This window comes from Prionailurus bengalensis, chromosome A1 (assembly GCF_016509475.1).
Source record: "Prionailurus bengalensis isolate Pbe53 chromosome A1, Fcat_Pben_1.1_paternal_pri, whole genome shotgun sequence".
Lineage (NCBI taxonomy): Eukaryota > Metazoa > Chordata > Mammalia > Carnivora > Felidae > Prionailurus > Prionailurus bengalensis.
Genome location: NC_057343.1, coordinates 146266380 through 146280653, shown reverse-complemented (window position 1 = coordinate 146280653; position 14274 = coordinate 146266380). Strand labels below are relative to the sequence as shown.

Genomic DNA, 14274 nt, shown 5'->3' with positions numbered 1-14274 from the left:
TGCCTTACAACAGGCCCAGGATCCAATGCCAGTTAATGTTTTCAAATATATGTTTAAGATTTAAATTGTTTCCTTTATACTTCAAAAAGACTGAAAAGGAGAATAAGACATATTAAACCACTTACCTCAATGGGAAGACATGTCTGTACACAGGAAGATGTTCCCGAATGTGACATCAGAGTCTCGGGTTTAATTTGAAAGTGTGTTTTGCACATGTAGCCTTCAGAAGAGTCCTGTGTTGCATCACCAAAGAATACATAAGAAAATGCCAATTATTTTAAGAATTCATCATTTTAAGCACTATAGTTTTCCATAAGTTTGAAACTGAGCAATAAAAAACTAAATACATTCAAAGAAATGAGATAATATGGATAAAGAAATTCATCCAATAAACCCTGGACATAGTAGCTACTCATTGAATAGAAGTTTTAATCCTCTACCATTCTCACTTATTAATGATGTTTCCCCCTTCTCTTAGATCTCCCTGCTCCTTCCTAAGCAGTCCATAGCACATAAGTCATAGAGCAAAACTTCTGGTTGGCAGCTGTTAAAAAGCATTTAAACTTAAAGAAATATTTCATCACATATTAATATTGATTTCATGGCCTATATAAAAAGAGAAATTTAAGGAGAACTTGCAACAGATCTTGAAGTTAGAAGGGACTTTCCATTTTGACTTCTTGTTTAAGACAAGATCTCCATTAAACGTCACAGGGAAATAATTATGCAGCACTTGCCTGAGCACTTCCAGGAACCCACGCTTTACTCCCTTACATGACTACCACCTCCATTTTCATACACAGTACATTGTTCATTGAGAAAGTATTATACTGCATTGAAATGTTTATCTTTAACCTTAACTCAATGGTTTCAATTCTGCTCTCCAGAGTCTAAACTCTTTTCTACAAAGCCATTCATTCTTTAAAACCTTGATGACAATACCACCATTTTCAAATGCTCCATGGGGAAGATGGGACTTCCAAGCCCTTTACCAATTTGTACTGCTAGCCTCTTTCTTATATTTGCTCTTAAATACAGTAATGGATAATATTTATCTAATTGTGGTCAGTTCCATTTTTTTAAGCAAAATTTGGTTGAATTCAATAAGGCCCTGTATATGGGGCGCCTGGGTGGCTCAGTCGGTTGAGCGTCCGACTTCGGCTCAGGTCATGATCTCGCGGTCCTTGAGTTCAAGCCCCACCTTGGGCTCTGTGCTGACAGCTCAGAGCCTGGAGCCTGCTTCGGATTCTGTGTCTCCCTCTCTCTCTGCCCCTCCCCTGCTCATGCTCTGTCTCTCTCTGTCTCAAAAATAAATAAACATTTAAAAAAAATTAAAAAAAAAAGGTCCTGTATAAAAATGTTAATACCTCATGTACAAACATACCTACATATCAATGAATATTATTAATTCTCCACCAAACTATCATACTAACATTCACATTTTAACAGAAATAGTTATAATTAATGAAGATGAGATTACTGATTCTGATGCAGCAGTTAAAATACAGAATAGCATTCCAACTAAAACAATTCATAATTCACTTAAATACTTTCACTAAGATTCAAAAATCCAGTTTTTATCTATAAAATAAGAAAAGAAAAAATTTATAGTACATTTTAATATATTGCTTTTTTTTTTTTTTAATTTTGTGTCATGCCAACAATGTAAGAGCATTGGATTTTAGGTACCTGAGCTAGTTTGAATAATGTCCCTTCTAAATTCATGTCCACCTGGAACCTGTAAATGTGACTTTATTTGGGAAACAGGGTCTATGCAAATGTAATAAAGTTAAGAGGAGGTCATACTGGAATAGGGTAGACCCTGAATCCAATGCAACTGGCATCCTTACAAGAAGAGAGAAATTTGGTTACAGAGACACAGATACACAGTGGAGAAGGCCACAGAAAAACACAGGCACAAACTGAAGTGGTGCATGTACAAACCAAAGAATGCCAACAGTTGCCACTAATCATCAGAAGCAAGAAGAGGCAAGGAAAGATTTTTCTCTAGAACTTTTAGAGGGAGTGTTGCCCTGCCGACATATTGCTTTTCAACTCCCAACCTCCAGAACCATAAGAGAATGTACTTGTTTTAAACCATCCAGTTCATAGTATTTTCTTATGGTAGCCCTAGGAAACTAATACAGGAACTATATTTTCTGAGAAATCTGGCGGCACCTTTACCAATGCCTCCCGGTTGCCTGGGCTGACACTTTACCAGCACTCACAAAAGAATGCTGCTGTTTGGTTCTGATCAGCACCAGTTCTAATTGGCTGGATCCAACTTATTATGACTGGTTGATACCACTGCCACAGGTTGTTAAACATTTTGAATATCATTCTTCCCTGTAAAGTAAGCTATTAGGTATCCAATACAATCACCTTTTATTATTTCATTCAAGTTATACATTTTGTAGAATTAATCATTTTTTTTAATTCTAATTCTGCATCATCTAAACACAAAGTACATCCCCGATGTCCTTCTACCACTGAAATCTCTATATTTAGACAACATAAATGACATTTAATATTGGTTTAAATTGAGAAAGATATATGTAGGGAGTGTAGTTGTTGTTGCTGCTTTTTACATCAGGTATTTATTGCCCCATCTTCTGGAAGAGTAGTTAATTATCTTCTATGGAAGCATTCCCTACTTCCCTGTCAGTGTGGACATGGCCTCCCAACTACGAGAATGATCAAAGAACTCTGATCTGGCCAATAAGGACATCAGTCCTGCTGACCTCAGAAACTCAGACGGGCAGTCTACTCAGGGCCAATGAAAACAGTTCAGGACTTCAGTTAGGGGACGGGGAACGGTATTCTCTTTTCGACTGGATTTCAACCAGGAAGACGGGCAGCCTTGGCAGTGTTGGCAGCCATCAAGTAATTAAATGGAGCCTGAGAATGAAGCCAATGCAGAGGAAAGCAAAGCCATGAGATGCAGAAAGACCAGATCCTGATTACACTATTTACACCACCCATACTTAAAGTTAGTTCTACCCTCAAATTTTGCAATTACCCGGCTTCAAAAAGCCCCTCCTTGGCTTCACCCAACTTGGATTGGGCTTTCTGTCACTTGCAACTAAAATAATCTTTCTATAAAATGACCTATATTGTGTTTATTATGTTAAAACTAGATGGGTTTTCTTGATGTTGAGAATGGGCCTCCTATAACCACAGAAAGAGGCTCCTAAATCATGAAATAGTTTGACTTGAATGACTAAACTAGATGGTTTTCTACTATATTGTATGATCACCCTCATTATACTAGATAATCAATAGTTGATTATATAAAAGATTTACCAAATACAGTAAAACCATAATGATACGTGTTTGTGAGACAGAAAGTACTGGCAGTCTGCAATTTAAAAATAATCTAGCTATAGAGGGAACAAAAAAAACCCTTTAGACATTCAGAGAAGAGTTAGAACTGAACTGTGTGTACTGAATCGGATTCATCAAATGAAGGTAACTATTCTGTTTCATGAGGGCTGATCATACAACCTCTTCTTATGGCAAATTCTAATACAAGGCAAAATACATCTCCTTTGACACCAAGAGGTTAAGTCAAAAATTCCTATACACCTGTGTTATAAAATCTAAATGTATTATCTGATCTCTTATCCAATGAATTAAGATAGAGAGATGTGTCATGTTTAATATTACTTGTAATTTAAGGGATGTTGTTTCTATTGTGGGTACTTTCTGATACTACTTAATTGGTGTCTATAAGGAGATACATGGGATTTTTGACACAGCCTATATATACGGTAAATTTCTTTTCAGTATCAGTCTCTTAACAGTCAACATTAGCCTTGAAAAATTAAATATAGAAAAAAAAGAGTTTATAGAATATTAGCTTCCTTTCAAACATTTATTTTCACAGAAGTAGGCCTTCTCCTACGCTGTTTTAAGGCAGAAAAATATGTTCTCCTCTTCACTGTTGAAAGTTGCTTTTGTAGAGACAAGCAAACATAAAAGCATGAGGAACTGCCCCCTGAGCTAGTACTACAGTCTGTCTGGCCCAATAAATGATAATTAACTCAAATCTCAACTGACTTTCCTGGTAGACACTCAACTCTAGCTTCCCTGCATTCATTCTGTAGTTATGATAGCTTACAATTCAATGTCAAGTTTTCTTTAATTTTTTAACATGTGTTAGTTTTATTTTCCCCAAGCAATCCAAAGTTAAGACTAGGCCCCAGCCCCTGGGGAAGAAAGGGTCCTAACTACAGAGTCTGCTTGCACATAAAATACTGGTTCCTTGTCTCCACGGAGTCTGAAAACACTCTGGACCAGAACAGGAGAAGGCAGGAACAAAGGAAACCTTGCAGTTTATCCAACTCAACCCTATCGTGTTAGGGATTAGAGGGTGAAGGACTCAAGTACTTTTAAGAGATCTGTCTTACAACTTATTGGGGGAGCCACTGGAACTGGAAAACAGGCCATATGACCCCAGTGCTCTCCATACCACACTAAGCAATTTTGCCAGAGATCAGCATCATGGTAGAAACATGCTTACTGGCTGTTGTGGAGTGGTAAAAGCCCAAACTTTGCACACTGAGTAACAAGCTGAAGCATTCAAGGGTGATCTGGGAACCAGGAGCCTCCTTGTCATCTGGGAGCTTGTTAGACACACAGGATCTCAAGCTTTGCTCGGGAACCTCTGAATCAGAATCTGTATGTAACAGGATCCCAGATAATTTGTGTGCACTTTTGGAGGCACTGAGGCAACATGTACTGCAATCCCTGATTCAAAGGGATTGCAGACTGATTACATTAAACAATGGTTCTCAACCTTAGCTGGGGTTCCCAGTCACAACTTTCCTGTAGTCTGTAATGCAGCAGCCAGGATTGAGAATTACTTCACTTAATTCATTCAAGTTCCCATTTGGAACTCTAAGAACAGAGTCAACCAAGTAATCTGTAGCTGTCTCAGGGGAAATGGCCACAAACAACTCCCAACCTTTAGGAATAGTATGCTCACTTGGAGCTCTCCATATACTAAACTGGCCTCTGCGAACACTCATCTTGAGCTGTGACAGTGCTGAGACTGCTTTTTAAATGGTCTTTACTACTACCTCAAACCTTACTTTCTGGCAATTTGCCCAGCCTTAACCTAGGCCTCTGTAACTGCCATTAATCTCATAACTTAAAACTGTTACTGTCCTGTATCTAACTACACTTCAGCCATCAGAACTCCGTGCTGCCCATCTGCCACAAAGCAGGTTGCTTCATTCCATCACTGCAGAAGAGAAACTAATAGAATGTGTCCAGGTGCTGTAAGCCAAACACCAATTAAAAAGAGAACACTTCCTCCGCACAGTCAAAACTCAAGTTATCTCCACAGAATGCCCTTCACTTTATACCAAAATAAGGAATAAAGACTTAAATGAGAAAAAACAATGCCATAAATGTGCTAGATGAAAACACTAGAAAATATATGTAAATGATTTTATATTTGTATGTTTATATACATATATGTATATATGTATATATAAAGATATTTTAAAAATAGACAAAAACTTCACAGTCATAATAAAATATTGATAATTTCCACTCCACAGAAAAAAAAACCTTAACACCATAAAGTCAAAAGACAAACATCAAAATATGAAAAATGGATTTGCAGCCATATCATAGAAAAGGACTAATTATGTCAATATATAAATAGCTTTAATTTCTACAATGTATTGACAGTTCCAATAAACCAATAAGAAAAAGACCAGCAACTCAATAGGAAAATGAGTAAAGGATATAAACAGTTCACTGCAGAGGAAGTACATAGGGATATTAACCATAGAAAAATAGGTTTAATGTTTCCCATAAGATAAATGCAAATTAAAACTGTGTGATACCATTTTTTTACCTATCAGATTGGCAAAGATAAAAAAAAGCATGAAAATATAGCGGGTAGATAAAAATATAAATAAAATGGTAGACACTGTCCTATGTTGCCAGGGCAGGGTAAATTAGTATAATCTCCTCAGGAACAAGTTGGCAATACCTATACACATTAATAATGCACGTGTCTTCCACCCAGAAATGCATCTTACAAATAGAGTTGCACATGTAGGAAACAGAATTCATGGAATGATACGTATAAAGTATTGCTTCAACAGCATAAAATTGGATATAACCTAAATGCTTATCAGTGAAGTTAAATAACATTGTGGTATATCCAAATAATGGAATGTTATGTAGCCATAAAAATTGAGTAAGTTCTACAAGTAGTGATATGGAGTAATAACTAAAATAGATCATTAAGGGGAAAAATGTGCAGAACAGTATGCGTGTGTGTATATTATGTCATCATTTGTTTAAATACAAATGCATACGCTTTTGTGTGTACTGAATATATCTGGAAGGACACCCAAGACACTGGTATCAGTGGTGACCTCTGAAAGTGTGGGTGAAGAGGGTAGTAGGGTTAGGAAGGAAACTTACTTTTTTAGTATACAAAGCCTTCTGTGCCTATAAGTAACAAATACTTCATTGATTGTTAAATCCTTCATTGATTGTCCTTTGAACATATGTCTCCAGGCTATCACACTGCTGTAATAAATCCCAATCTTGAACTTCTAGGGAGAAAATGTCTTGGAAGCTGTATAGAAAGTTATACAGACAAGTTTTCTAGTGTGGTTCTGATTGTGTATTGGAAGGGGATCTAAAGATTTCTTAACAGAACATGTTTGTGTCTGCTTTCTCACAAGTTGCCATGGGCTATGCCACCCAGAGAGCTGTTATGCCTTTTGGAATCCAGCTATCCAAATAATTATAGGGCTTCTGTTGTTGAATTTTAATAAGGTTTTAATGGTCTCTAGAAAAACACTACTATCTAAAAAAAAAAAAGAAAGAAAAAGAAAAAGAAAAAGAAAAAAAAAAGGTGGTTACCTAAGGACTTCAGCTCTGCTTTGTAGTAGTCTTGCACATAGGACTCAAACTCAAGTTAACAGCCCAGAATGGCAAGGTTGCTGGGGAGGAATTAAGGGATGCAGAAGTTTCTAGGTCACTGCCAACACTGATCAAACAGTCCCTTCAGGGTCAGTGGAACCCTGAGTAACAGGCCAAACCTAGGCCACAAATCTCAGGTGGTTATTCTTTCCTTCTGTAAGAGATCAAACCAATACTACCAGTAGCTGCCCATAGCTGATTAATCTAAGGGGTGAAAAAAGAAAGTAAAAACTGCCTCTGGAAAGCAAAGATTATACTGGGTAGATCAGATGTTAAACTAGTACCTGTCCATTTTTTAAAAAGCCAAAGTTGGTGTAGGAAAGTAGTTAAGGATTTAGAGATCCTCCAGAACACAATTCTAAAAATGTTAATGTGTCCCCACCTCGTGCCCACCCCTCACACCCACCCAATCTTACTAACTCTGGTTCCAATTTCTGATATCATTATACCTTCCAAATGCATTTGGAATGCATTTCCAAAAATTTCAAAAGACCAAAAACTCAAGAAACCAAAACCCAAAAGTAAAAATGAGGATATAACATATTTCAACTTTGAAAAAAAGCTTTGTACATCTCTAATTTTCCCTGGTCTTTTAGTATTTTGGAGTTTATTCAACATAACACAGTAATTTATTAAATAATCTACCCTTACCTCAAAACTTTCTAGGGCAGAGGATTGGAGATGTACCTCAGCTCCAGCTAAGGAAGCTGGGGCTGTCCTTGTGGGGGAAAAAAAATTCTGGCTGGGTCCCATCCAATATAGGCTGATACCCCCTTGCTTCACCATTTTCACAACACAACCCATAATTATTGCTTTTTTCTGTTTGACCTAACGTGTGAATGCCTACTGAACATATTTGTTCATTCGCTGGAAATCAAACAACAAAACACACGTGACCACAGGCCCTTGACTGGAGACTCTCTGATTCTTCCCAATTAAAAGAGCTTTCTTAAGCAAGGCCAAGGTATGAAAAGAAAAGATAATCTGTAGGAGTTTGACTGAAATATTCTCTCCAAGGCAGCAGCATATCAGTGGGTTATACTGCCTTCTATCACAATACCTAGTTCAGCAGTGAATCTTGCCTACATTAGCAGTCACTATATACTTTTATTAGATTTAAATTCTAATCCATCTATAACAAGACAAAGAGAAATAATTACATTATTATTAAATATAATAAACAAAATCTAAATATTATAAATCTTGATGATATAAAAATAATAATATAATTTAAAAAACAGAAGTAGAACGGGAAGGAATGTGGGAGATAGTACAAGCACATTTAATTCCTCATCTATCACAACAGGAATCAATTTTTATTGTCCAAAGATGAGAAATCAGGAAGCAGATGTACATTATTTAAGGTTAAAGGGATAACTATGAAAATAACACAGATGTTCAATAACTCACAACAAAAGATGCCATGATATAATATTAGGTGGAAAAAGTAAGTTACAGAACAATGATCCCATTTACATAAATATATTATAAGTGTGCATTCATATATTTATATTTACATAGAAAACAAACTACATATCTGAAACAGAGGAAAGAAAATATTTTCTTCTGTATTTTATATATCTATGTATTATAAAAGTTTTTACAGTGACCATGTACTGTTTTTCCTTGTAAAAATTAAAACAAATAAAGTAAAATAAAGATCCAACCCATGTAAGAAAACACTATTCTAGGAAGACTAAATAAGGAAAGTTTTAAACTTTCCTTCCACTCTGAAATCAAAATTATTCTAAAAACCACAAATGTTTTCACATATACTAATTTTTGTTTTTCTCTCCTTTTTAAACTAACCCTCTAGTTGGTAAACCAAAACAAGGTCAATACTTCTTTCCTAGAATTCTAGCATATCTTTGGCAAACATCTTTTTGGCTACTTAAAATTCCAATTTTAAGGGTCTTCAATTCTTTGTTTCATTCAATGAAGACATACAGAGAGGCCTGTCACTGTGCTCATTTGCCTAAGAAGTTGGTTTTCTAACAACAGCTCTGCTCCCTTTTCCTGGCAGGACTCTCAGACCTGCCAAGTCCCCCCTCTTTTCACCTCCAGCCCATTCCTGACTTCGTAGATGAGCAGAACACACTACCCTCCCCTTCCCCAAATGCAGGTCAAACACAGAAAAGCACACTGGCCCCAAGAAAAAAAAAGGCAAAAGAAAACCGGCTACTTGTCAGACCAGAAAAGGTTACTGAACCAATTTAGTGACCTTATCTGACAGAAGCATGCATTTCTGTGTTTACACAGACCTACACAGCCTGCTTATTTCACACACGTTTTTAGACAATGATTACAGTTTAAAGGATGCTAAATCCCTTCTCTTTCTTGGAGTCAAAGCACCAAAAAGTAACTTTAAATCACATCAGTTCCATTTTCCTTATTAACACTTTCAACAGGTATCTGTACAATGTTAAGTTTCACTATAAAGCATTTTGTGGGATTTCAGTCTCTTTTTCTTCTTTTGTTTTCTTAATAATGTTTGCAGGTTTTCCAACTTAGCCATTTGGAGTTTTCAATTTTCAGTTCATAGATATGGGACCTCCATCTGTGCCTCATACTTTTTTTATATTAAACAATTTGGTTTTTGCCTCCTAGAGCATTCCGGCTTATCTGTGCCCAAGGAATGGCCAACAGCTACTATAAGTGATTAGAGGGGATGTGGGAAACCTGGTGCAGAAAAATATTTTTTTTCTCTTTGCTTCTACTTCCAATTTTACTTTATAGAGATTTACCATATTTTGTTCACTCTAGTTGAAATCTTCTTAAAGTTTTGTCATTGCTTTTCTAATATCATAAAATAAAAAACAAACATATAAATGACACAGGTTCTGACTTTCCCTGTCTTGATTTCTAGATTTAAATTTACTCCAAATCTGATTTCTTTCATAAATAATTTCTGTTTTATAACATTATCTCTTCTAAGCAAACCATTCAAGAGAATTAAGAGTACTGAAGTTATTTTATACTGAAAAGTAAACTGAAAGAAATGTGATAGTCTGACACTAGAAAATTATCTGGGTAGCAAGTTGTCACTTTGATTTCAAAGCATTATTCTTGCAAAGCAGTACAAACAATTTGTTAACTTTACTAGTTTCTCACAAAATAAAATGTGCCTGACCTTAAGCAGTTTAACTCAGAGAAGGCTCCTGCTGTGAGGGTGGGAGGAAGAGAAAGGGAAAGTGAGAAAGGTCTTCCTTTTGTATAGGTGCCATACAAAGTACTGCAAAATGGGTAGCTTAAAACTAGAGATATGTATTATTCTCTCACCATTCTGAAACTGGGGGCTTGACGTCCAAAATCAAGGTGGACATGAATTTGGGGGGACACTATTCAACTCAGTATAGATAGCAAAGCAGAAAGAGGTGAGTGAAAGGCAGTCACACAGCTGCTGCACAGAACACAGAGGCAGCTTGCCCAGAAGAACAGCCAAGGTAGGACAGAGTCAACGGTTAGTACTTCAGAAGCTGTTCCAACCTGAGCACAATAAGCCAGATTCTCACGACTACTGCTGAAAACCAAAAGGGTTTTGACCAATCATAGGGAAGAAGATACTGACAGCTTTTAGAGAAGGCTGCACAGTACTAGTACAATCACTGCTTTTTATCCATGAGGCCTGAATACTGTGAGATTGAAGACTTTACTAAAATCATTCTACTTGCCAAAAAGAGCATTCAATATCCACTAATTGGATCAATATCAGGAAGGTGGCAAACTCACACTGACAGAAAAGAGGGAAGAGGAAGAAAAAGAGGGAAGATGTTATCCTCTCAGTCTTTTTTATTAATGTAACAAAAGTTTCCTGACATATTTCCCAGAATGAGTCACAATCTCTGCCCTCATAGTCATCTCCATTCCAAGCCTGTGCATGTTTAAAGCTTTTCTACTGAATGCCCTCTCCTTCTGTATCTTCTATCAGAATTCCTGCTTCCCAGAGCATGACATGAGCAAATCTCAGAAGAAGAAGGAAGTCTGTTGCCTCTGTATCAAGGCAAGAGCTATGTGAAAGCTGGGCCAACACAATAGCCCACAATGCTACAAATCTTAGGGAGACATCCTTTAATACCTCTTCTTCATTTCCATGAGTTAATCATGTTCTCCCACTGCTCTGCTACCAATCTTGGTTTGGAAACAGAACAGTTGAACTGATGATCATATATATCTGATAATATCTTAGGTTAAAATCTATATTTATTAAATGTAAATGTTTCATATAATGGCAATACACACTAGTATTCTTCAAGAAGTTTTGCATTCTTCTGTTTCTTTAGTAGTTCTATAGAATGGAGACTAGATTTACCCTTCCATCTTAAGCAACTAGAAAGCTAAACAAAAAAACATGAAACCAGAATTTTCAGATATTGGGACACAGGCAGTGCAGGACAGTAATCTCTAAGAGATTGGAAATATACAAGGTGAGGTCTACAAGTGTCCCAACTCATTGTCTGGAGAAAGTTCTTATAAAAGAAAAGATAAAATGGCAGACGGTTCCATGGTGTGCTTAAATAATCTAAAGAATCAACAGAAAAAGTAAAAAAAATAAATAAGAGAGTTTCAGAGAGTGTCCAGGAAGATCAACATATAAAAACAATAATTTTAGGGGCACCTGGGTGGCTCAGTTGGTTAAGCGTCCTGCTTAGGTCATGATCTTACACTGACAACAAGGAGCCTGCTTGGGATTTTCTCTTTCTCTTTCTCTCTCTGCCCCTCCTCACTTATTCTCTCCCTCTCTCACTCTCTGTCTCTCTCCCCTTCCCTCCCTCTCAAAATAACTAAACTTAAAAGAAAATTTTAAAAACCAATAATTTTACAAATATAGTAGTAATCAATTAAAATCATGAAGATAAAATACACCATTCCCAATATGAACAAAAACATGTCAAATATCCAGTAATATATGTATCATGTCAGGAAAACTCTACAACTTTACTGTAGACCATGAAAAAAATCCCAACAAGTTTTTATGAAACTTGTAAAATGATTCTAAAATTTATGTTTAAAAAATGCACAGGGTAGTTGATTTTTTTTAAAAGAACAATGAATGGTATATTTATCAGTTATCAAAATCAACTAAAGGGCACTAGTAATAATTAAAATCTATGTAATTGTGACAGACAAGTAAAATAGATCAAGGATTAGAATATGGAGTGCAGAAGTAGACTCATATGTTGGAATTTAATATATAAGAAAAAAATTGGATCATAGATGGAAGAATGGATGAGTCAATAATAAACATGAAGTCATCTGGTTCACCATTAAATAAAGTAAACCACATTACTATCTCACACAATCTCCAAAATAAATTCCAGATGGATTAAAGCTCTAAATATAAAATAATAATAAAAATAACGGTCTAGAGGAAAATATAAGAGAATATTTTCATAATTTGAAGTTAGGGAGGATTTCCTGAGCAAAACACCAACCCAGAAGCCATAAAGCAAAAGAAGGCAGATTTGTTAAAAATTTAAAACTCCTATATGACAAATGACACTATTAACAAAGTTAAAAGAGAAGTGGCAGTCTAGGAAAAAATATTTGCAATACATATAAGAAATGAAGGATTGATAGTCATAATATATAAGTTACTCCTACAAATCGATATTACAAAGATAAACAACCCTACAGTAAAACAGACAAAGGACATAAACAAAAAATTCCTGGAAGAAATACCAGTGACCAATAAGCATATAAAAATATGCTCAACATCAGTGTAATAAGGAAAATGCAAATTAAATCAATATATCATTTTTTACCTTTTAGAATGAAAAACTTAAAAAGATCAGTAATATCTAATTTTATAGAGTAGGAGATAATGGGGATACTCATATACTTTTTGATAGGAAAATTAATTGCTACAGTATATTTGGAGAGAAATTTTGTCTATGTTTTCATTCATTCAAGAAATACTATTAGCACCTACTTCATGCAATATATTGTACTCAGCCTCAGGGTTACAGTAGTGAACAGAAAGTGAACAGGTTCTTTTCCTCATGAAGCTTGCATTCTGGAAAACAGGGAGCAGGGTAGAGGAGATAACAAATAACTAAATATGTAAAGTAGGTGGGATTAAGTGCAATAAAAGTAAATTAGAGTAGGGATGCCTGGGTGTCTCAGTTGGACCACTGACCATCTCTTGATTTCGGCTCAGGTCATGATCTGATGGTTGGGATGGAGCCCCCCGAGGAGTCCTATGTGGGATCAGGCCCCTGCTTGAGATTCTCTCTCTCTCTCTCTCTCTGCCCTTCTCCCTTCTTTGCTTTCTCTCTCTAAAAATAAGTAGTAAGGGGGTGCCTGGGTGACTCAGGCAGTTAAGTATCTGACTCTTGATTTCGGCTCAGGTCATGATCTCACAATTTGTGAGTTGGAACCCCACGTTGGGCTCTGCTCTGATTCATGGAATCTGCTTGGGATTCTCTCTCCCTCTCTCTCTGCCTCTCCCCTGCTCCAGTGCTCTCTCTAAATAAATAAATAAATACACTAAAAATTTTTTTTTCTGTTAAAAAATAAAAATAAGTAAATAAATAAATTTTAAAAAGGGGTAAGGGGGATTGAGTGATAGGATTAGGAAGATGCTATTTTACATTAGGTAGGCAAGTAGTAGCCCCTCACTGATATGGTGAGCACTGATCTAACAAAATAAGGGAATAAGTCATAAAGCTATCTAAGAGAAGAACACAACAGACAGTAGGAATGGGAAGTGCCAAGGCCCCATGGTGTAAATGGCAGGGATATTAGTATGGCTGGAGCAGAATGAAAGAGTGGGGGAATGACAGAACTTGAGACTAGAGAGTAAAGGGTGTAAGAACTGATTAGACCTTGGAAGTCATGAACAAAGCTTTGGATTTTATTCTAAAACTGAAAGTCATTGGAGGGTTCCGAGCCACAGACTTATATGACCAGACTCACATTCTTACAAGACCACTCTAGCTGCTGTTTAAAGACTAGACTCTAAATGTCCATTAATTAGGAAGCCACTGCAACAAGCCAGGTGAGAAATGATGCAGCCTGGGCTAACGTGGTGCAGTCAAGGTGGTGAGAAGTGGTAGATTATGGATATTTTGAAGATGGAGTTAGGATTTACTAAAGGACTAAACATGGATGTAAGAGAAAGAGAGGAGTCAAAGGTAACTTCAGGCTCTTCTCCTGAACATTTGGAAGCTAATATTTATTGAGATAGGGAAGTATGTAGAAGAAGAAGGTTGGGGTGGAGAGGGAGAAGCTTTAATAAAAATGAATTAAATGTGCAATACCTTGTACACATTCAAATGGAATGTCAATTAGGTTGCTGGAAATAAAAGCCAGAAGTTCAGG

General features: G+C 36.3%; 1 protein-coding gene across 4 annotated transcripts in view; it reads right to left on the bottom strand.

Annotated features, from left to right (window-relative positions):
- The window catches only part of ATG10 (autophagy related 10), a 260178-nt gene that overhangs the window by 196863 nt on the left and 49041 nt on the right, over positions 1 to 14274 (bottom strand). For all 4 annotated transcript variants that reach the window (XM_043593209.1, XM_043593201.1, XM_043593216.1 and 1 more), the window contains one exon: positions 126 to 233. In XM_043593209.1, the coding sequence (XP_043449144.1) occupies positions 126 to 233 (108 nt within the window). The remainder of the gene's footprint in view (positions 1 to 125; positions 234 to 14274) is intronic.